This window comes from Chaetodon trifascialis, chromosome 1, assembly GCF_039877785.1.
Source record: "Chaetodon trifascialis isolate fChaTrf1 chromosome 1, fChaTrf1.hap1, whole genome shotgun sequence".
Taxonomy (NCBI): domain Eukaryota; kingdom Metazoa; phylum Chordata; class Actinopteri; order Chaetodontiformes; family Chaetodontidae; genus Chaetodon; species Chaetodon trifascialis.
Genome location: NC_092056.1, coordinates 20,881,092 through 20,906,410, shown reverse-complemented (window position 1 = coordinate 20,906,410; position 25,319 = coordinate 20,881,092). Strand labels below are relative to the sequence as shown.

The window sequence follows — 25,319 nt, the reverse complement described above, 5'->3', positions numbered from 1 at the left end:
GAATCATACATGCATGATACACATTCAGGGGCCAATATTGTAATTTTATTTAAATTTTTATTGTGTTTTTCTTTAGTTTCTCCACTGACTTCCTTTCAGAGGCCAGATAGACTGTGAGGAGGGAGGGAGACCTCTGCGACGGTCTCCCCCTTCAATCACTCGGCACAAAAGCAACAAAACACGCCTCTGTAAATATTTCAGTGGCTTCAGCACCTCGTCCAGGGTCCTGCTGCTCGCTGTCTGCTGGTCCTCAGAGTGAGCCATTGTGTGTCCCATGGCAGACTGTTTTGTGTTGTGCTGCTGGACATGGCTGGTCTGTTGTAGGGAGGCAGCGGTGCCTGCATGCATGCAGTGGCAGAGGAGAGGATTAGGGTTGATGTTTCTCTGTGTCTAACTGGCTGCCAGGCATGCTCTGCCGCCTTGGCACAGCACACACAATTTACATCATTTAGTTCTGCTTGCTGCAGAGTGAAAATCTAGTTTAAATAGAGTTCAGATTATTCATTAAGTTTGGGAAAGAGCTGTATTCCTGACCACTAATTGCTCTACCTTGAAGCAAAAAAGAGTGAAGAATTTGAGTGTTTGAGATGTTACATTTCATTAACTTTATTTTGCCAGTTATACACAACAGAATTGTGGCCACATGGCTTCTTTCAGTCAGTTTCTTGAGTATATTAACAGTGCAGTGGCTTGCAGTCTTTTGAGGAAACTTGTTCACAGTCCAAGATCATTGCCATAATAAATGAGAATCCTGTTTTAGGGTGGACGTGCCCTTGATACGAGCCACGTCCCTCGGTGCTTCCCTGAGCGAGTCTTCAGGGAGCGCTTTCTAATAAGAGTAATGTCCCCCCTGCGCATGGCCACCATTCAACAATTTACGGGCAGATTACAGATTCTAATAAAATTTTTTGCAGCCTTAATTAAAGAATCTGCTCCCCATTTTATGATAGTTCAGTTCCCCTCCACCACTTCTATCCAATTTAATTATTCTGATGTACATAATTAGCATGAGCTGGCTATTGTTCGCCTAATTTGCATATTATATTGGATAATTGAATGAGAGTGGCTGATGATTAAATTAGGGTGAATGACAGACGATTCAGCTCGCAGTGTGGAAAAGTTAACAGAATGAGCAGACTGGGAATACAACATGTGCCTTTTGAATATTTATATGTTCCACCGTGGTCACCCCCAGCAGACGCACTCCGCTAATTTAAAAAATGTGCAGCATGGCTGCGGCTAAACTTGTTTCTGCTCCTCTGGCTGTTCCTCAGTGGCTAAGACTGTGCACAAAGTGGAATGGGGGCAGTGAGAAATACTTTTTTTCAGTGTTTTAAATGTGTTCCTCCATCATCAAGGCAACACATTTACAAGTTGATAAGACAAATGAGACTAGTGTGGGGAAATTCATTTCTAGGCGCTTCCAATGTAAACACAGACTCCTGGTGCCTGCCTGCCTGCCTGCCCGCCACATTATGGACAGGCTCGACTTCCCTGATGATGCCTGTCTTGGCAAAAGACATGTGGAACGTAGTTTAAACACATCTGAAAATGACAAATCTGGAAATAAAATGCAAAGATATAAACTACTGTGTAATGCTTAAATGTTTTATAAAAAAAAAAAAAACTTTTCTGTCCTGACTCAAATCAAACTCAAAAGTCACTAATGATTAACAATGAAATTTGTTTTTAAGAGTGAGATTCTTTCATTCAGGATGTTAGTTAAACATTTATTTCATCATCTTGTTAATTAGTTTATCAAGACAAAATGTTATCAGCAGTTCAAATCCCCTTGTTGCACCATAGATTCATCCCACTCCCTGGAACTTTTCCATGCAGGGTTCGGGCAGGATAAATGTTTAGAGGGAATATTTGGAACAGCTTTAGCCTTTCACATGCTAATGTAAGCACTGGCGGCACAAGAAAGCTGGCCTGACCCAGGGGCCACACGGTGACACAGTCTGCTGATTCAGTGCCGGCAACCCTGGCTTTGTTTATGTGTGTGCACGAGAAATAATGCACGTCATAAAAAGGAGAACTTTGAAGGGGAACCACTACCCCGGATGATAAATGCCCTCTGCTCTTCAGATATAAATAACTCTTCCCAATAGTACAAAAGCAATCTCAGGAGTGACTTATTCACCGTCATTTCTACAATAACACTGGGCTGTGTTTCCACCCCTGGTGTTCCTCACATATTGAATCATCCTCTGGGAATTTTTTTCAAGCTCTGATTTGGACACAAACTGTATCACTTTTTAATTGAGAGGCTTTAAAAGAGAAACATGGCACTTGTGATTCAGCATACAAAATCAGAGCAAAGTTGTTGACGAATGCAACAAATAAATAATATGTTAGTTTCTCCTGTAGGAATCTGTGCAGAGTCATATAACCAGCTGCTATAGAGAGGGCATAAAGCATGCTCCATTGGTTTACTTCAAGGATTGTCCATTTTCAAACACAATTTGCAAAACATGAAACTTGTGTTTGTCTTTGTCTCCCACATACCTTGTAAAATCTCCTCTGTTCTCTGTGTTATGGTACACATCAGTACACAGAGTGTCGTCTCATTGTCTACCCAGGAGACATTTCAGGGAGCAGAGGAATTTACACAGTCTCGGGACCTGTCAGTAGGTGGTATAGGAAACTGTAAAGATAAGTACAACAGCTTAAGCCGAGCTTCCTTTTCACAAGAGCCTTCGGCATCTCTCAGATCTCCCAGATACAGCCTTGCCCTCACTCTTATCAGAAACCTGACCATGCCCACTTCCAGCTTGTGGAGAGAAAGATGGGGATCTGGTCTGTGTGTGTGTGTGTGGGAGGGTGTGGGTGTGCAGGACTGATATTTGTTGAGGTGGTCGTTGCCTAACACATCTCAGATCTCTGCAGGGTAAAAGACGCTAAAGCAGTCTACACGAGGGACTGAAGCCGTTAGTTCAGTCATGTGTCACCTCCTTCCTTTAATAGATTGTTTTATTGAACGATTCTTTGCATGAGCAACATGTCATTGTTGTCCAGAGAACATTGTTTATCTTCAAATGTGATGATTTGGGATTAACTATTAACTATTCCCTTGTGGGAATAAAATAGAAATCACTGGATTTCATGAAAAATGTATTGTCGTGAAAACTAAACCGTTATTCTTAGCCCCTGAAAATTAGACATTTTGGAGATACGTGGTCACATTTTTAACAGTTGTGCCTTTTGTTGTCAATATTCTCACTAGTTTGGTACACATCTGTACACATACACTCTCTTCAACTGGATGACACACCACTGACTCTGTTGGTTCTGTGGTCCACTGTGCTGAGACTGCAACGCTTTGTTTCTTCTGTGAACCTTTAAATGCTGTGCAATAGATGATGAGTGTATATCTTCAGCTATGAAAATAAATCCACATTGAAAATATCCATGTCACATCTGATACTGTGTTTTGTTAAATATTTATATTTGTCAAATATTCAGTTCTGCTCATTTATATTTTACCTAATATCAAAACTCTTACTGTAGTAGGCATCTTAGTTTAGCATGTTAGCAGGCTAACATAAGCCAATTAGCACTACATGCACACAGCTGAGGCTGATGGGTATTCCATTAGTTTTGCAGGTAACTGGTCATAAAACCAAGTATTGGATGAGTGATATTTAGATGAAAAGTCAGCAAACCACCAACATTAAGATTTATCATCTGGGTATCATCAATATCTTTACCAAATTTCATTGAAATTCATCCAGATGTTGAGATATTTGAGGAAAAAAATGGTGGACTGACCAACAGACCGAAATTTCCATCCCTTGAGCCACGCTGCTGGCATGGCTAAAAAATGGTGAATCTACAAATGCTTGCGTCCCTGAAGCTTCATTTACTTCCTGCATAGCTGCTTTACCATTTACCTGCTCCAGAAAGGAGTTGTTTGTAAGGTTCTGCTGTGCTGACTCTAAATACTTTATTCAGTTCCGATAAACCAACGTAGAATTAAGATGAGAGAGGAAAGCATACAGCTGAAACCCAAGATGCCCATTCGTCTTATCGAGTGGCTCCTCAGTGCCTGTGCTATCCCTGAAATCTCTTTCACAAAAAGCTGCGAGGAGCAGTGTAATGCAGGCTGACAGGCCGAGAGCAGCCAAGACATTATCATCCTGTTTCTTGGAGCAACATGGAGGCTGCCACCGCTCCACATCCAACCCCTCGGTCCTGCCCAGTTATCTGCTTTTGCTTTATGTCTTTTCCTGCAGAGAGCACTTGATGAAGGACAATTTGTTTGGATGTTTAATGCTGCGCCACTGGCTGGTGGAGGATTATATGAGATGGTCCAGTGATTTGTGGTGGCTGGTAGTGGCTCGGCCTAAGTATGTGTGTTAGTGCGTGTGAGGGAGAGTGTGTGTGCATAAAGACAGTGAGAATGTGTGTCAGCTATTGTGCGTTTGGGTGTTTTTGTGGCTGTGTTCAGTTCCAGGTCCTCGCTCTAACACAGACATCAGTTGTCTCACACACTGCTTCCTCAGAACTCTTGCATTTATGACAATATTGCCTCTGTCACTGTAGGAAGACATTTGTGATATGTTCTTTTTTTTCACACTATAACATTCATTTCCTGTTGAAAGATTAATAATCTTTGAATTTCATTGTTTTAAGATTTATGAAACCCTCCTCTTGCTGAGTCTTCTTTATATGTTTTGGCAGCCTGGAGAATCACTGACTTATCCTGTGAAGCTTCACCCGCCGAAAACTCAGCCAAACGCTACTGTGAGCTTTCCCAGATCTCACACTGACAGACTTTAATGACACACCAGCAAACGGGTGCACAAAGAGCGATGGAGGCGTGCTGGCTTTAATATCGTAACCCAAGGAAGCAAGTTCATCTTTCACTGTGAGCAGTCTGTTAATGTAGTTTTCTGTTTCTTTACTGCCACTATTTATCATCTATCTAAAATTTAAATCAAGGCATAACACTTTGTTCTTTTACATAAAATTGCTGCATCCTTTTTATGTTGGATAACCACTCTGCCATCCACATGACCTAAGACTCTTTCTGCCTAGCCTGTAAACAAGGCCCAATATTCTCTGATACAAAATCTTGTGTTTGTTCTTGTCAGTAACAGAGTCCCTTTTAAATGTTGCCCAGTTCTTGGAAAGATGAACCTTGGTGTACTTTCATCCTAAAGAGAGCAAAGAGATCACCAGTTGCATGTCAACTGTTGTCCAAAACATCTTGCGACAGCCCTTCATTTGATCCATTCGAGGCCCCTTTGAACGCTGCTGTAGAACCCAGTCCTGAAGGGCTTCACCCTCAGATGATAAAAAAAAGTGAATTATTGGTTTGTTTATCATGCTCTTAAAACCTAAAGTGCATTATTAAACAGAGAGCACATTAAAAGGGGGTATTGTTAAAAGTGTTTTAAAAATCTTGTAAATCCCAGTAATTTATGTCACTGTGTTCGCCGAGGCTCACCCTGGCCTTCTGGCTTTAATTTGGATTCGGCTCTGCTCTCTGGGGTCTGTACCTGTGATGCTGCTGTTTTTTCCCAGACACGATCTGACCAATGTGACCCCCTCAGTGAGGCAGCGGTCGCCTCAACTTTAGCGAAGTTGAAAAGTGAATTAACACATTTGCATCAATGTATCGAGCAAGGCATTTTAGTTTAGCACTTTAGCATGCTAACATTTACTACTTCGCACTGAACATTAAATACAGTTGAGGCTGATGGGAATGCCATTAGTTTTGCAGGTAGAGGTGTTGAGATTTTGACCTGAAGATGGCACAATCAAAAGTGAGGAGATCATTTCACTAAAAACTTTGCACTAAAGCCAGCTTCATGGTGGTGCTAGAGGAAAAGTCAGAGGTCATTATTATTAATCCTCTGGGCAGCAGAATCTGTATCAAGTTTAACGGCAATTCCTATCAAAGCTGCAGAGACATTTCATGAAGGGACAAAAATGTTGACCTACTGGTGGCGCTACAGAAAAACTCAGGGGATCAGTAGGATTCATCCTCTTAGGACCATGCATGTCTGCATAAAGTTTCATGTCAATCCATGTGAAAGTTATTGAGATATTTCAGTCTAGATTGCCCATAAAAAACAGTATTCAAAGAATGGACCGAAGCTTTTTTTTTTTTTTTTTCAACACGCACATTTTAAATGAGTATTATTTTGTATTGTCAGATCTCTTAATTGCAGCTGGAGATGTCATTTCTGCTCATGAACGTTTGCCTGATGTAAACCTTCTGTAAATCTAAAAGTAGCATCAATAAAAAATATTTTTAAAATTTCAATGTGCAGACAACCTATCCTTTCCTTTGTAAACGTGCATCACCAACCATGAGTCGTATTCTGCAAATTTATATCTGACCAGTCACTGTATATACACCCCTGCCAGCTGAAAAATACAACAGAAAGCCATTGAAATAACTTCAAAACATTCAACAGTGAGGCGTCACACTAGATTACTGTGAAGCTTCAACAGTGACCAGGCCTCGTCTGGGTGCTGCCTGGGACCAGAAACCTGCTCCAGCCTCTGGGGACTCCCTGGCAGAGGCAACAATGGGTCAGAGCCCCTTCTTTGTGTGGTTGCCCTCCTTAATCAAACTAGCCAGAGGAGTGATTGGATTTTAATTCTGCTGGGCCCACCGTAATGGTGTGATGGACGGGGACTGGTGAATTGGAGCAAGATGTCAGCCCTCGGAGGCCTCCATTAATGATATTGCTTCATTTCTTAAAGTGGCAGGAACGCCTTGGGATGAGGGGATCACTGCAGTTGGCAGGCACAGCCCTCCCTTCCCCTTCTTACCCTCTTTCTTTTTTTTTTATTTGACTCTCGTTATCTCTCACCAACTCAGGATCAGTCGTGTCACTCATTGTGCTTCCTTAGTGTTGTCGGACCATTTCTTAAACTGGTCACAGTATGCGTGCCATTCCAGACTGCTGCTGAGGCGCTGGGTGCGAGACGTGTAACTACTGTCTTGCTGTTTCAACTTAAACATTTACAGAATATGCTGTACATCATAACTATGTATGGTATGTGTGCTGCATGACAGCCATCTTACTGTACATGGCCCCTCAAGAATGAAAGCTTATCAATATAAACTGTATTTCCCTGACCGTGTGAATAGGCAACTCTTTTGACTCACAATGTTTTCATCTGACAGGAGCAGTATATCAACGGCATTTACATTTCAGTGTCTGCTCTGCATGCTATAATTAAAGTTTGTCTCTGTTCCATCCTAACTCATGAGTCAGAAGGTTAATTGAACTTTAGCACTAAATCTAAAACACAAAGACTTCCTGAAAACATTCTTGAACTCCTGAACTGACACTGATACGACCCTGATGAACGCCAGAGTGTCTCCCTGAAACCTTTTGATGCCGTTTCTCATCTTAAGTGACTCACACTCGCTGCCTCATTGTTTGCTTCCAGTGACACTCGTGTTTGTCTTCGCTGTTGGGCTAATGACAGTTTGGTCCTGTCAAAGGCGGGTGCGGGGGCGTGGGGGGGAGGCAAGTACAGGTGAACACTCATTGTGTTTTATAGCAAGTCATTGTCGAGTGGGGCGGCTCCAACCTTCCTCTCCTCTCCTAATGGCCGTTGGTGTGTTGTTTTTGCTGTAGATTTATGCGTGGGTGGGGCGCTGTGATTTACGGAGCTCTGACACTGTCTCAGCAGCAGAACCAGAGAGGCTGATTGCAGCTCAATGTGTGTGTTCCAGGTGAGCTCGAGGTCTGCTCACCATCCCTGCATGCGCACACACACATGTGCACACATGCACACAGTGTGAGCAACATGTCCAGAAACTCACAGAGGAGAACACACAGATACTTTAATGCACATACGCACTCAGTTTTTGTAGTGCAGTAGAGCAGGAAAGCTGCTACTGTTGCAATTTCCTCTCTTTAGGTTCACCTGAAGTACAGATGTATAAGAGGTCATGTTTTGCTATCCTGCAAGCACCGAACAGTAAGTTTAAAAGCTGCACAGCTGAGTGACATTTCTTCACATAAATCTAGAAAAAACTGTGGCTTCGAAAATCCAAAAAATAATGCTCAAAATATGTCAACACAACACTTAAAGAGAAAGTCTTGTTTCAAAGAAATCAATATTTGTTGTTTTTAATGCAGCTTTCTAAAATACCTCCTCCCCTGTTGGCCCCAGTGCTTTTAGAAGTTTAAAGGATAATATGTGGATATTTACTCATTGTGTCAGTTTCCCATAAAAGCAGCATTCATTCCCCAGGATCGATAGTACACAAGAAGCCCGGTGCTGCACAGAGATGTTGATGCTGCCCTTTCATTATCAGGGTAACCCACGAGTAGAGAAGATTAAATTCTTGTCACCAGATGTTAAATTGGCCATTACCCATCTAAGATAAATTGGTCCTTAAATTTCCGATTAAAAACACCTGACAAGAGGTGGAGAAAACACAGCACACAATCACAGTGATGGTGACATCGTGGGGTTGAGGCTCTATTTGGCTGTCTTATGTGGAGTATATGACATGAAGAAGAATTAGGAGAAATTGTTGTCTTAATTTGGGACGTTCTGTTTTGTTGTGAGTCACACATTTTGTAATTTCGCAATTTCTCAATTTGCCTTCAGAAGTGGAGGAGCAGCGTGCAGGGACCTGCTAAATCATCTCATATTGTATGATTTAATCTTACAGCAGTTAGTGAGACCCTGAGCCCAGTCACTGCTGTGTCTCCACTAGAGTGCCACACTTTCTCTCACACCCACCCTCCCCTCTCTCTCTCTCTCTCTCTCAGGCAGAAAAAAGAAATCTCCAGGCTCAGACTCTGCATTAAGTCAGCCTGTCAGTATGCTTCCCTGGAGACTTTTGGACTTGAAGTTCGTCCTGGCAGTTCCTCTGCTGGTGGCCCCCACTCGAGGAGCAAGGTCACAGCGGACCAGAGTGTCGAAACTTTCACAGAGCCCCCACAGAAATCACACGCACTCATTTTTACACAGTGTTTGTAATTCAGCGGTCTCATGACAATCTCTTCATATGTAACAACAGGGTTATGAAGGGGTTGCAGGCAAATTGACAATAAACCTATTGAAAACACATTGCTTTGTTTTATCTTTACATCTATATTTATCAACTGCTCTGAATGAAAATGCACAAAAGCTTGTCTCTCCACATGTTTATATGGGGCCAACCTTCCTGATGGTGGCACTAAAATATCCAATTTCTAAAGGTGAAAATGTGAAAACGTTCATGTTTTATCTGCCACATGTGCACATGGATCATCCATGTGAGAGGATTTTTATGTGCTGCTTGCAAGCAACAAACAGCAAAAACAGCACAAATAACAACAATTTAATTTAATAACAGTTTAAAATAGTTAAGACAGTTTTCACTGCATGGAAAATAAAAATGTAATTTCTCCAGTGGTATGAATTTTACTGTGTATTTCAGGATGAAAATATGAAAGTATGAGTGAACAGCATTGCAGGGTGTTATTTTGGCATATAAGTTTGATGGAGTATCACTGCCTCGTTTGTTTAGCCATGACTCTGTACTGACTAACTGGCTCCTGTGTGTGACCTGTCAGTGACAATAAAGGTTACGAGATTCAGTTATGGGTGGTTCATTTATAATATGACAGTCATGCATCTGTGTATGTTGGTTTATTATTTATGTAAAATTCCCATCAAGATTAAATATCATTGTTTTAAGCCTAAAAAAATTCCACCTTCTTCTCCTTTTTGTCCCATTTCCTCTTGTTCCTAGATGACTGAACTGCTGGGTGCTAAACCTTGACCACTGTTTCCCCAAAATCTGTAAGACTAAGATTCACCCGAAAGAAATTTCACGGAACTGACAGACACAAAGAAAAAAATACATCATAGGTGTTTTTGTGTCTGTCATGACTTTGATGAGGGTAATGTTACAGTCAATAGACAGCAAACCTTGCAGCTCAATTGCTAAACTGAATTGTGGTAATTGTCTGTGCAATTACAAATTCATCAATTCATTAGTGTTCAGTGGAAAATGCTGAAAATGTTAAACTGCCTTTTAACGTAATTTACAATTTAGCCAGTCAGCTGAGACATGTTTCTAATTTACAGTCTGCCTTCATTGAAGAAAAAAACAAAAAAACTGGGTGGACAAAATATTAGAAACAGTCCTCAATATAATGCAGCAGACCAAAAGTTGAATCAGCACCTGTCAGTTTCAACAAAGCCTGAACATTAATAGACTCATAAAGGAAGGGTTTTACTGCAGGCCTGTTGTATTACACTGCATTCATTTCACCCTGGGGTGCCTAAAAAACTGGCAACTGAGTGTATGCCCATGGCTGAGCAAAGGTAGTTGGCCTATATATTTATTTTAAATGGTCAAAATAGACCCATTTCTTAAAACAGCAACATTAAATGGTACATATGACCATGTAAGTCTCTGTTAAATTATCATGGGATTGTGGGGAACATTACTTTGCATATTGGGTGCAGCATGCACGTGTCAAAGTCTGACTTAGTGTTATTTATTTTTTACCTGACAGACTAACCAAAAAAAAATAAAAAATCTTCTGCAGTAGATGAAAGAATATTTTAATGAGCCCCGTGTCTATCAGTCACTGACCGTTTAGTGACTCGTGGTTGTGGGCGGCGCTGCAGTCCTCGCGAGCGCGCTGGGTGATCTAATTACGTCCACCCCTCGCCAATTAGAGAATTACATCACACCTTTAAATGGACTCGTCCTCTTAATCATTAATGATACGGTGTCATTCCCTCTGACAGCGTCTGGTTGCGTTGTGGCAACTTGACACAGTTTGCAGTTAATCCTTAATAATGTGGCAGAAGCTTAATTGTGGTTTGTTTCATAATGTGAGAAATAAATTCGGGAGTATATTAATATTTGCTGTACGGGGTCTCTGCGTGCAGGTCAGTATGAGGCCCAGTCATGCTCGGGTTAAAATCAGGCTGTGGTGCAGACACTGTAGCCGGGGCTGCAGGTAAGGATCACCGCTGTTTGTTGTAGTTCTTGTTTAACACACTGAGGGGAAACGCCCATTGACCCCAGAGAAGATCAGATGCCTTACAGGTACTCACGCCTCTTTTTATGGCTGTCAGAGGACGTGATCTGTCAGCATCTCAGGCGAACAGACAATAAACTGCAGCTTCATTGTTGTACTTCACGTCGTTCATTGAATGTGATTGTGCATTTAAATATTAAACTGTTATTTGCCCCGTTTTTTATTTTTTCCGTGCATTTTTTTTCTCATGCAAACCTGAATTTTAGAAAACGTCTGTAAGAGCTTTTCTTAAAAAATATATATAAATATTTTCCTTATTTAATTTCTCCATATTTTATCGGTGTTGTGACTCATTTGATCTTTTGAGAAAACTTTTTTTTTTTTTTTTTTACCTTTTTGCAATTTTGGCTTTTTTCATTGTACAAAATTGATGGTTCAAAAGATGAGAGAGGGGATTATTTTTACATGATAGTAAGAACTGTTTTAGTTTATTTTAATGTGATCTCGTGTGGTCCTTTAGGGGATGACTTATATACAGTCTCTATGCTGGAACAGGCTGCTTTGGAAACATGCACGGCCCCACAGTGATTTTCTGATAGAGGAGGGTTAATAGGCCTGCATTCTTGTCTGTAAACGCCATTGTTATTCTTCACTTATCTGTGTTATCTTAATCTGCTCGCATTGTTTACTTATCTTATTTGAAATAGCTCAATTACAAATCTATTATCTGCCTTTGTCATTTAAACTTCCGATTAAGACGGTGTCAGTGCAGGAAAAACCATCAGTTGGATTGTTTAACAGTGAAAGACGCTCAAATATTAACATACGTTCATCAGTGATTTGGTGTCCTTATTATTGAATCCAGTTTGGATAAAAGGCAGCAGGTGGGGAAATTACTGCACCAGGATAATTCTATTTATTTCCAAATGTGATGAGAATTAAATATAAAGACTCTTTTTTTTCTTTCTTTCTTTCTTTCTTTCTTTCTTTCTTTCTTTCTTTCTTTTTTTTTTTTTTTTTTTTTTTTTTGGTAATTAAAGACGTTTTCTCTTATCTCTGCCTTTTTATCTAAATTCCCTCCAAAGCAGCAAAACTGCACTGAAGAGAAATGAAATGAGCACACCTGATTTTCACAATAACAAAGAACGTTTCAGAGCCGATTTATATCTAAATCACGTCAGATAAAACAGAGCACCGCATGCACGCCTCTAAATAAATTACGAATGCGTATGTGCCAACAGAGCAGGTTGATCCACAGATTTTCAGTGCATGCATGGCAGCTTTGTTTGGTCCTGCACACGGCGTGAAGGGGGTCAGTTGGTTTAGTTCACTTAGCCTGAGCTGTCATGTCGGCTGACCCGTGCGCAATAACGCAATTCACCGAAAGAAAATAAACCGAGGAGGAGAAGTGACCCTTTACGAGCTGCTCTCTGCTCCCCTCACATACGAGGGGCTTTGGGGAGGGGGTGTGTGTGTGTGTGTGTGTGTGTGTGTGTGTGTGTGTGTGTGTATGTGTGTGTGTGTGTGTGTGAGTGGATGAGGGGGTGTTTGGTTAGTTAGTTTGTTGTGGCTTCAGTCAGTGTATCGCTTGCAGGTGATGCCAGGACTAGATAAGAGGTCGCCGATCCCTCCGCGCTGTCTAGACCAGCTTGTGACTCAACCAGAGTAACTGGACTGAGCACAATTTACAGCAGATTTTTGCCCCCAAGATAGTAAATGACCACTGGCCGATTCCTGCTACACAACCGAAGGGGGGGGGGGGGGGGGGGGGGGGGGGGGGGGGGGCTCCGCAGATGGAGGGCGAAGATAAGACAACAGAGCCTCCAAGCTTCGATTCCTGCAGGTTAACTTGATACATGTTGAACAGGACAAACAGCATATTTCATGATTATTTGTTTTCCTTATTAAACGCGTTGAATCTTTTCTTCATGCTGGTCTCTGCTTCTCTGCTCTGACATGACTGGCCCTCATGAGATGTTTACGGTCTGAGGACAGTGAGCGTGACTTGGTCACCATGAACGCGCCACGACGCAAGCTGTTATTAGGTCCGTGCAGTCACTGCTTTTCTCTCCTTACTTTTGCAGTGAAAGCGGAATTTTCAAATAAAAGAAATTATCATCTACGATAATGTCTCGCAAATGGAAAAGCGACAGTAGATTGAGAGGTTAAAAAAACTGCGCCTGTACAAAGACATGTATTCAGCTTTTTATTTTTTTTATCAGTTAATAATCCCTTTACGAATCGCTTTCCTAACAATAAATAATATAACAATAATTTACTTTTTGTTCGAGAAGCTCAAACAACCTGTGTCCTGCCCTTAAGATAAAGTATTTTACAACACGAATAGTTTGCAGATTATCATGCTCTGACCTTAAGACAAAGAGTCAACTGGACTCGACAACGCAATAAATGTATCAAAAAATTCTCATGTTGAAGAAACAAGACACAATATGATCACAATGAACTCGCAGAAAGTCCTTCTGTTTCGACGTGGAAATGTTTCCAATTTGTTTTTGAGGGAAGGTTTTCTTGTAGTATATCCATCAGGAGGTCCTCTGTACATCTGCCTTCTCCGTATCAAGTCATGCATCAATTGTTCTGCTTATTGTCAATGAAAGCTCCACGAAAAAATAAAATTAAATAAAAAAAAACTCGGAGTCAGTCGGTGCTTTCTTCGTTCCATCTCTTACATGTCAGGGAAAAAACACTCTCCTCTCTGTAGTTTGGGCGATGTGATGAGCTGGTCACATGCAGGGGAGGGGGGGACCGGGATCATGCTGCAACTGTCCTTGCAGGAGGTGAGGGTCGGGGCGACAGGTTTCAGGGGCCCCGTTTCACGTCTCCACCGGGCTGGGTACCATACTGTTGGGGGTGTCCGGTAACTGAGAGGACAAAGAAGTCACGTCGCTGCCCGAAGAGTTCCCGAGAGAGCCCGACTCAGAGAAAGACACCTGAGCGGACAGAAATCATGTGTCAGAATATACGAAATATTCAGGCGTGTGCAGTTTTGTGTTTACGTGTGGTCACTCAGAGAGTGCGTGCGCATGTGTTATTCACAATAACATTCAAATGATTGTCCCTGTGCACGTGGATAGATAGATAGATAGATAGATAGATAGATAGATAGATAGATAGATAGATAGATAGATAGATAGATAGATAGATAGATAGATAGATAGATCAGGTTACAGCCTGCAGTGTGTGTGTGTGTGTGTGTGTGTGTGTGTGTGTGTGTGTGTGTGTGTGTGTGTGTGTGTGTGTGTGTGTGTGTGTGCGCGCGCGCGCGCGCATCTATCTGTCCTGAACACACACACACCAGTTGTTGGAAGGCTGGCTGGTCCAGGTCGCTCTGCAGGGCGAACTCACTCAGGGCTTTCCATGGAGGCTGGTAGGTCTGAACCTCCACTGGGTTCCCCTGCACAGTGCTCTCGTGACGGATAGGACTCCCAGCCACGAGAGGTGTCCCAGTGAGGCCCTGCAGGTTCTGGCAAAAGAATTTTCAAAATTGTTCAAATAGCATAAGCATCATGTGTCCAGCAGGACAGCGTCTGTCACCAAAAACTGGTTAATATGTCCTCATGTGCACGTTTTCAGAATCCTCTTTCTTGTACTATTAATGATCAGTGCTACATTTGGAATAATGGTGACAGCAAATTTTCCCCAAAAGTTTCCTCTTGGGTGGAGCAGAGATTGAACTATGGTCACAGAGGAAGAGATGTTGCAGAGATGCAGACCAAGCCTGTTTGCAGAGGTTGATTTTATCTTTGAGATCAAGCATCTGAAGCCAAACCAGTTGATTCATTATTCATTGACCTTAAGTTTGAGTACAGAGTAACACTGGAGCTGACTGGGACGCTTCTACTGTGTCTCAGCGTAAGCAAACTAAAATCTTAAGTTTGGGAAAGAGTCCAATTATGGGCTAGTCGGCTAGTCGTGATTCCCATCAGTGATAAACAAAAAGGTGAGCATCACCTGCAAGTGATAAGCACAAGGCAAACAACCACCAAAGAGATCGTCATCATTCATTGAAATACGGTATAAAGTTAAATATGGCTTGGTTGCTTTTTAGCGCACTCTAATAATAAAGATACATGTCAGTCTCTCCTGCTCGTGATTTTAAATGACATGCAACTAAGAGAATAAAAACATAATCGTTGATAGTAATCAAGTGGTCAAACTTACGAAGATGCTTACAGTCTTATCACTGTGTTGCTGCTGCTGGAGCTGCTTCATGAGGATTGACTTCTTCTTGTCTTTGCAGCGCTTGTTCTGGAACCAGACCCGGATCACCCTGGGGCTCAGGCCGGTCATCTCCACCAGCTGCTCCTTCATCAGCGCGTCCGGCCTCGGGTTGGCGTTATAGCAGGTCCGCAACGTGTGGAGCTGCTTCTCGTTCAGCACCGTCCTGACCCGCGTCGTCTTCTCCGACTGCTTGTGGACGTGGTTCCGATGCGGGGCCTGCCGCACCGCCACCGGGTCTGCTGAGTCCGGAGGACGGATATTGGTCAGAAAGTGTCACGCAGAGTACAAAGGCCTCAGAAAGCCCTTCAAATGTTGATCTATCCTTTGCCGCTCATTAATCTCAATCTGCAATGATTTGCCTTTTTATATCTCCTGCATTGTTTTGTTTTATGCAGGAAATGCCGATAATATTAGATATCAGTCTGCCATGATTTTTTTACGAGATTAATGTCTAACATCTTAAATCACGGCTCAGGCAAATGAGGATCTTTAAAGAGGAAAATGACACCCTTATGTTTTGGAGAAGTTCATTTTGTTTCCTTTGTCTTTAGAGGACAAAAAAATGTAATTTACTTTTACTTTTAAAAAATAGGAACGAAATTCAATTCTTTAAAATCAAACACTGTGAATTGCGCAAACTTCGACTGACTAAACTCGTGATTTAATGTTTTTAAGGCTGCGTTTTGCAATTTAACCGCTGACGTCTTGCATTGTTATCTTTTGTCTGCCTAAAATAATCCTTAATCGTGTCGTATCGCTTCGGCTATTGTCTTCATTAAATCTATACCAGTAAACTCAGCAGAACTGAGGAAAAACGCAGGTGAAATGTGAAATCCTGCACCGCTGCGGGCCTGTGTGGCCGCGCGCTGAGCGCTGGAACTTCTTTAGAATTGAGCTCTTCGAGCAGGAAGTTGGTGAACATTATTCACACATTTGCTTTGTTCTCTTTCTGTTGGCAGGCGCCCTCAGGATGACAGCTCTGCACACACACACACACACACACACACACACACACACACACGAGCACGTACGCACATGCACGCATGCACACAGTCGCGACTCAAATACCAGATTATTTAGATAATGGCAACAGAGCAGGTTAACGCTAATGAGATCAATTATGAAATTAGCCTAAAGAAAGGTCGCAGCATACACTTTACACACAAACACACACACACACACACACACTAAACCAGATTCCCACATAACAAATAATGTGGACGTAAATGGACAAAGAAAAAAAATTTTTTTTTTCTGAACTTAAGCAATTAGATTTTTTTTTCAACAAATGTTCATTTTTGTGTTTAATTAGTCTCGTTGCAACACATTAGAATTTCCTTAATTTCTTTAAATGACATGGCCTTTCATTGAGTTTTTCGTTTATCAATGCCAGTTTTATTATCCTGGGTTATGTCCTGTTATGACAAACCATCCCATTGTCTTAAGTAAATATAAAAAAAAGTTATTAATAATAATAATAATAATAATAATAATAATAATAATAATAATAATAATAATAATAATAATAATAATAACATAGAATCGGACCTGTCAGGTGCAGCGGTCTGTTGGAGTGGATGTGTCCGGGGCTGATGGGGCTTCCTGCGGAGCTCCTCTCCAGCAGCAGGCTGTGGTCCGCCCGGCACAGCAGCTCGTCTTCCCGCAGGGAGAACTCGTCTCCCGGCAGCAGCTGCCTGCTGCACACCGAGCACCGAAAACACTCGATGTGATACACGTTATCCCGGGCTCTCATCACTAAATCGCTGCTGCTGAATCCCAGGTTGCATTTTGCGCATTTTATTCCAAACAGCCTGGAAAGTTGGAGGGAAAAAATATGTCAAAGAATTAAAAATCTGGGAAGAAATGTAGAAAATAGCTTTTGGCTTTTACTCAGAGTTGAGAGTTGTAGCCTCACAATGTTCTTATGCTATTCTTTTTTTAATGGCTGTTTAAAAAAAAAAAAAGAAGAAGAAGTGTGGTATTTTTTCTTTTTGTGTACCTATGTCAAACTGCGAGGTTAATTTATTAGTTATTCTGCTTTTAGTGCACTTTTTCTTTTATGTCCAACTTCGTCTTTTTTTTAACCTCTTTATAATACCATATATTATTGCAATCAAATATTTTAACTTTGCATTTAAAACAATTAAACAAGATTCAGCCTATACGGGAAATATTTCCAAACTCCTACCTCACATAATCTCTTTTGCAATAGGTTTTTCCGTCCCGGACGAAACAAGTGCAGGTCTCATCCAGGTACTGGCTGCACTCTGCACACTTCAGGCAGGCTGCATGCCACTCCAGGTCGGGAGAGACTCTCAGTATGTACTGGTCATGGATCTGACTTCCACATCCTACACACATCGCGAATCCTGGCTTCTCTGCAAAGAGCCCACAGCACTGTAACCGACTGACTGACGGGAAAATGCAACCAAATAAAACCACTATCTCAAACAACTGCAGCATGAATTATTTTACTTTATTTTATGGTCCAGTCTGTATGTCTCAATTTTGCAGTAAACCTCTGCGTTTGTTGCAGACTGGACAAATCCTGATGTTATGTAACAAATGAAGACTTTTGCCAGCATTCCTAAAGAAAAACACTGAATTATTTCATTTCTAAAAAGTGCCTCCAAAATGCACAGCCGATGAAAAAAATACTACACAGTATTGCATTACTAAGAAAATAACTTTAGCAATCAGTGCGCTGCTGGATATATCATGTAGCTCCACGGTGCCACTGCGACGAAAACCAAATCTGCCACTTAAAACTGGACCGACCAGTGTCGCTTACTTACTTTTGGAATGATCCCCCATATCACCCAAGAAAGAAGAGCTGAAAATAATATCCACCATACAGGAAGGATAGAGGGGATTGTGGTAGATGCAGAAAAGATGTGAGGAGATGACTGGCCCCTCGGCTGCCTCCCTGATAACGTGTGTCTCTCCGGACGTGGAGAGGGAGGCGGGGGGGGGAGAGCAGGCAGCAGGGTCCCACACGCTGGTCCTCTGACGTCATGACGTCAACACCCAACTTCTCCAATCGCGCTACTGCACCTCTCCCACAACCTGTTAAAAAAAATAAAATCAAAGAAAGAAAGAAATCCGGTGTGCGAGAGAGGCGTAAGAATGCAGATGTTCATATTTTTTGTTTCACCCAACAAAGGCTGAAGACAAGGGGGGTAAAAACGCTTCATCGATCCAATTCAATCCGGCTTTACGATGCACATACACTTCATGATGGTGACAGTCATCATCATCATCATCATCATCATCATCATCATCATCATCATCATCATCGAGATACTAAAAATATGTCAAAACCTCTGCATCTGAAAATATTTAGACAATACCGCCAGAACTGCTTAATTAAACTAACTTAAAGGTTCAATTTCTTCCTCACACAATGCAGCAATAACTGATTATTGACTATAGAAATATATTCTCATGGTATTATTTAGTCCATATTACAAATGGTAACATATATAGATTGCTAAACTGTGCCGCGCAGACTCACACAGGTAAGAGAGGGCTTTTTGTATATCGCTTCCAATAAATTTCTGTCTGTTTTAATTTTAGCTCCTCACCATATTTTGGTCAAACATCATCATCAAGGGACATGTATGTTTCTTGAGTCCCGTTGTTATTCTTTAAGTTGGAGGAAAAAAACAATGCACATTACTGCCTTGATGTTTTAATGAAAAACACGCAGGCTAAACCAGAAGGAGAAATTCTTGCAGTAATTTCTTTTTCGGACATAAATTGAACAGGATGGGGACAGCTGGCGAGTCCGCTCCGTCCGGGGGCTCATCTACTCGAGAACGAGGCCATCTATTGGAGGAAAACCAGAACTACATTTATCAGAGCCGGAGAGGGATTTGTTCTTTGGATTGCTGAGAATATATTAGACTGAGCTTTAATTCAGTCTATGAATCTGTCTCTCTCTATATATATGAGCATGAAAACTCTCTATGGTAAACTAAATATCAGTGATTCTACATTAGATAAACCTGGTTACTATAAAAGACAAGTGGCCTGAATAACAGATGCGAATCAAGTTTGATTATATCAAATAGTCTTCATGCAATTCTGTATTCTGCATTCAGAAAAGATATTGCCATGACAAACAAAGCGTCTATATGTATGTGCACGATCTCAAACATGATATAGTTAAAAAAAAATGTCCACTGACACGGTCAGTGTGTTTGAATGTTGAGGCTGTTGAAAAGAACAAACAGCACAGACATGTCAGTGTTGCTGTCTCAAACGCTGGTTTCCTCCTGTATCTTTCCTTCCCTCATCCAAACAGAGACTCTTTCTCCATCTCTCTCCTCTCTCATTCCCTTTCTTGCTACCACATGTTACACAGTATTCTTTCACCATGCTGTTAGACGAGAAACTGCAAAAGATTGTATTGTTTCTGAAACAATGACTCTTACTTTGAAAGCCACAAACCAGATGTGCTCCTCCTGAGTGGAACAGTGGTTTGGTCGGTTCTGGGCCGCTCGTGTCGTGAGGTTTCGCACGAGCTGACCTGACGGCTACACATCGGTGTGAAAGAAGAGCAGTTCGGGAAATAATGTCATTGTGCGGCAAGAAGGAGATGTCACTCACTCTGTAAGGTCAAATCATGATCAATCAGGAAATGCGTGATTGGCTTACAGGTGAGTTGTGCAAACGATGTTTAATGTTTTTTTTTTTTGTTTGTTTGTTTTTTTAAACGCATATATATTTAGTGTCTTAGCCGATTGTAAATGTATTGTATTTCTGTATGGATTATTTTTTGATTGATTTCACAACTTTCATAGATATCAATTAGGACATTCCTGTAGTTCACTAGTCTACACATTATTTTTGCTACTGGTGTCAGGTATAAATGTTAAATACAAACTTTTGTTAATTAACTTCTCAGTTCATTTTATGAAAATGCCTCAACTTGATAAGATTCACAGTCTCATGTTAAGAATTTGTCTTAAACTGAAGCAGCTGCTTAGCTACCTGTCTACTGTATTTTCATGTTGTTGTGCATGTGTTTGAGGACAGGGCACTTTAATTATATGTGCTATAGAAAATGCTTTTGGCTTTTACTCCTAATCTTTTTTTAACACTTGCATATGTCTAAAACTTCCTCTACAGGCCAGCATCCTCCAGAGCACCCCGACTGTTGCAGAACAAACTGATCACTATCAGGCTGACTGCCATCGCTGCTGCCAGCAAGGTTGGGAGGAGAAGTAAGGTATCATGTCTGAAAGCTGGTATAAACAATACCCACAGCTGTCTGTCCAAACAAGTACATGCTGATAAAAGGGCACTAGGTCAGATCATTGAAGAGAGCACAAACAAAAAGTGATACACAAGCTATAATTAGAGTGCAGCTGACATGAAGGTAGTGAGTCCAGTTAGGATTCATGAACCGGTATCGCTTCACTGAGGTAATTTGTAAAGCAGCAGGAAGGGTTTTTTTTGTCTTTTTGGGTAATGTGAGATCAAGGCCTATGATAATATGTGTGCTTTTCTGTGCTGGATTTAGTCAGAAGAGGATGATAATTAATGATATAGGAATGTTATTGTCATAGTTAATTATGCATGCTGTCGAACAAATAGAATTTGTTATCATTCTTGGGTTTTTTACTGTCTCTCTGCCTCTCTGCTGTTTTTGGTCCACACCAAATCAACGCAGAGGAACTCAACTTCACACACATCTGTGCCTCTGCCACATGCAATCTGTGCACCTGTCAGTGGAAAAGAGGTCATTTATTTAGTGATTTATTTGGTGAGGAAAACGATCTCTCACTCATGATATACATGTCATGAATTCTCTGTTTCTCAGGCCTGAAAAACTGAAGATTGCTAACAGTATAACAGTGATATCTTTAAGTGTGAATGCTGTCACTGTTTGCTTTTGACAGCCGGTAACCTCGGTCCTCAAAAACTTTGGGATGCAGACATCAGTTGAAATCTTTCTTGTTCTCATCGGTATAAAATCGTATTTCACATTTCAGAACATTGAAGTTGTTGGCTGCTGAAATTCATCTGCTCAAACTCAACTTTAGTCAATCCAGACTCCATCTTTGGGTATGCATAAAATAAAAAAATGAAATATTTTATTATGCATACTGGATTTTGCAACTTCAGCAATTATGTCCCATTGTTCTAATGCATCTAAAACTTTTTTCTTCTTTTTAATGAGTGACCTCACTCTGTAATCTGTGATTACTCAATACAACCGTCATCTTGTAGATATAATGGTATTTCAATTGAATTAGGATGCATTAAACTAAATCTTAGGTATTTTATTACAGCTCATATTGATCTTTATTTCTAGGCTCAGCTTTACTGTGCTTCATATTAGAATAAGGTGCAGTACGTGGTTGATTCAATGTGCCTGACTCACTGGCATCAGTCATTTTAAACTGTGCCGTTGGTAGAGTGTTTCTCAGAGAGTACAGTAGTATCATGTTCAAGTCAAAAGTTGCCTTGAAATTTGTTGCAGATATTTTTAAAATCAGGATGAGCATTACCTCTTTTTTGTGCTTTTATATGACCATTTCACCCTGTCCTCAGAGAGCTCATTACAACCATTACTTTAACTTTTATAGTCTCAGTCACTGTCACTCAAGAGCTTTATAAGCCTTAACATGTTGTGGTTCCCTTTACAGCATCTCCTCCCCAGAGCGTCTGCTAGGTTGGATGTGGCTACTATTTCAGACATCACTGGGGTCAAATCCCAAAACACTTTTGTCTGGAGCGTGTGTGTTGGTAAGCCTCTTGTGCCGTAAATGCAGTAAGTGGAGTGAACAATGAAAATGTAAAGAGGACTGAAGGAAGGTTCACCAACCACATGGAAGAGCTGATCCCACTTTAACACTGTCCAGCTCCAAAGTTCTCTCTGGCTCTCTGTATGTTTAAGTTAGAGCCCAATATTATGACAACTCATTGCAATAATACAGCATAGACATAACCTGAGTCCTTCCGTAGAAGTGTGCATGTGGAGTGTGGAGTGTGAATTGTGGTTTCAATTCAAGCTTTGGTCATGATGCTGTGATTTATTCCTGCATGCTGCATTGCATATAGGATTTCCCACAATGTGAAGCCTACGCAGAAGAATGAAATATTGAATGTAGACTAAATTATTACGTGCACTCACTGTTTGGCAAATGCAGCAGGTCAAGGGTTAAGTTTACGAGTGTTTCATGCATATACAACAACAAGAAATATCACATGCGGCCTTATTGTGTGTGACCTGTTAATGACTGCCAGATCAAGCCCAGCCATCCTAGCTGTCACTCCAGCATAAAAGCCTCCCTGAAGAATCTCTGATCACAGTTTGATGGGGCCCATTAACCTCATGAAATATATATGTGTGACTGAAATCATCCACTTAAACTTTGGCAAGAGCGAAATGTTCTTGTTTGGAATTCAGGGGGGCCTTTCCTGGGCTGCATTACCAAACTTTTCACAGTGACTTGTTGTCTCTTGAATGTTTTAGGGTTCTGTGGCACTGTGCCTTTATTGTCAGACATATAAGTAATTTACTATGCCGAACTCCCCAGGTTTGATTCAGCGGACATTGTGCCAATCTGTTTATGTCTGTCGGAACGTCTTCATTTTTTTTCCACAAAACAAAACAAAAAACAGTCAAACCCACATTCTAACACAGAATACATGTTTTCTGCAGAGTGCCTGTTTATTAAGTGGCTTGCTAGCTGAAAGAGATGTATTGTATGATATATTATTGCTTTACTGCTTGTGCAGTCAAGTGCAGCAAGGTTTTCACTGTGAGTGGGGCTTCATGTGAGGCTGCACCTATGAAAGGATGAAGTGCTGCTAATGAACACGGTGATAAACTTTTCATTCGCCGCTATTCATTATTCAAGTAATTCTTAGGTAGAAACTTTTCTCTGAAACTTGTGAAAGTAAGTGGGATTGATTTTAAAAACCTGCAGAACACTGAAGGAACATTACTTGTAGATGAAAGAATAAAAGATGAAAAGAGACATTGTTCTGTGGTTTGATCATCACATAAATGATCCCGTCAGATAAACGATACTCTTGATTTTAAATTAAGATCCTCTTCCTCAAATGATAGAAGTGTTTTTATTGACCATCACTGTCTAGTTGTGTAATTAAGATGTCAAAAGGCACAGTACGTGGCACTGCGTTCTACATGTATTTGATATAGTTCCAGTTTAATACCTTCTCAAGCTCAAGCAGAATCCAAACCAAGAGTGACACACCTGAGCTCACCAGGTATTTTGGAAAATAAAAGGCATGTGTCCGTTTGGTTTGGCTACATGTGGCTTGTGAAAGGTGGAAATGAGTGGAAACATCATGTTTCTTTTCAGTCTTGACTTAACAACCCTTTTTTGTTGTCATCTTGTCCAACGTATGGTGTTTTTTTTATTTTGTATTATTTTTTATGTTCACTGCAGAAGCTGGTCTGTTCATTTTTGGCCTGTCATCACATATTGATGTTTGAAAAAATATGCAGTTAGGTGTACATTTGTACCTGAACCAGCAACAGCACTTGTACGTGCAGAATTAGTACACGTGGTCTCAGTGGGAGTCAAAACTCAAATGTCACCTCTGCTGACCTTTAATTATTTTGCGCTTATTCAGGACGAATCCTGAAGAGGAGTCACAGCTTCAAGCTGCCGTATGAGCTGGCTGATAAACTGAATGCTGCACATATTTTGTGTGAGTAGGAGAGTGAGAGAGAGAGGCACTTTTATTAGCAGCTCAATTGAAATGCAGTGAGAGCTTCTGAGCTGCTGTAGATGTTGGCTTTGTCCCCAACGACACGCGGGTCAGCCAGACCTGAAAGACCCATTAATCACATGCATGGTTTGTTTGTCTCTCAGCAAAAGATCCACAATTGTTGTAGTTAGAATTTTTAAATGTAAAATATGAACAGATTTTTTTTGTCGACAATAATAATATTATATAGTATGTATATTGTATATTATGTATATTATACATAATGATTCATATCAATATTTCTGTTTACCTTTTCTAGGGCATGTCTTTGAAGATCTTCATTGCTTAACAGGCCAATATCAAATCTTCCCTCTCTAGGAAAAATGATTGAAAGGGTTGTTTTTCAACAGACGCTTGCTTTCATGATGCAGAACAATCTTTTTAATGGATTTCAGCACTAAGACTGTACTTATCAAAGTTTTAAATGACATACATCTGAATAATGATGCTTCCAAAACCTCAGTCTTAGTATTATTAGATCTCAGTGCTGCCTTTGATAGAGTTGATCAGGACATACTTCTTGACAGACTGGAAAAGTGTGTGGGACTTACTGGCACTGTACTACACTGGTTCAAATCCTATTTACAAGATAGAGACTACTTTGTGTCAACTGGTGAGCATGTCTGAACGAAAAAAGATAATGTGTGGGGTGCCACAAGGGGCCATTCTTAGACCACTTCTTTTCAATATCTACATGTTGCCCCTAGCTCAGATTAGAATCATATTTCTTATCATACTTACGCAGATGATACACAACTTTATATTTCTGTATCATCACATGACTACAGTCCCTTACTTTCACTGAGTGAGTGTATTCATCAATCAATGAGTGGATGTGCCAGAATTTTCTTCAGCTTAATGCAGATAAGACAGAAGTGTCAGTGTCAGTCATCAGTGCTCACCTTAACTCCATGTCACTGACAACAGATAAAGCCAGAAATCTTGGTGTAATTATTGATTGTGACCTGAATTTTAACAACCACTTAAAGCTCATTACCAAATCAGCCTACTACCACCTGAAAAATATAACCAGAATTAAGGGATGTCTGTCCAAAGAAGACATGGAAAAACTTGTTCATGCATTCATTTTCAGTAGGTTGGACTATTGCAATGGAGTCTTAACTGGCCTAAACAAAAAACAATTAGGCAACTACAGCTGATTCAAAATGCTGCTGCACGAGTCCTTACAAACAGCAGAAAAAAAGACCATATCACACCAGTCCTCAGATCACCACATTGGCTTCCTGTGAGTCAAAGAATAGACTTTAAAATCTTACTGTTGGTCTACAAAGCATTAAATGGTCTAGGACCAAAATATATTAAAATAAATATATAATATAAATATATATATAT

The 25,319-nt window shown here is 40.8% G+C and overlaps 1 protein-coding gene across 2 annotated transcripts; it reads right to left on the bottom strand.

Annotated features, from left to right (window-relative positions):
• Window positions 1-13,178: 13,178 nt before the first annotated feature.
• LOC139333067 (insulin gene enhancer protein isl-2a) lies at window positions 13,179-18,115 on the bottom strand. Of its 2 annotated transcripts, none has more exons than XM_070965326.1 (6): window positions 18,008-18,115; window positions 17,401-17,590; window positions 16,761-17,023; window positions 15,153-15,448; window positions 14,287-14,454; window positions 13,179-13,921 (listed from the first exon to the last, which is right to left on the bottom strand). In XM_070965326.1, exons 1-6 carry the CDS (start codon window positions 18,063-18,065, stop codon window positions 13,805-13,807), a joined length of 1,092 nt encoding a protein of 363 aa, XP_070821427.1. In that variant the 5' UTR covers window positions 18,066-18,115; the 3' UTR covers window positions 13,179-13,804. The 2 variants fall into 2 exon arrangements, with proteins under 2 accessions (XP_070821427.1, XP_070821436.1); XM_070965335.1 differs by having other exon boundaries at window positions 15,165-15,448.
• Window positions 18,116-25,319: the final 7,204 nt, after the last annotated feature.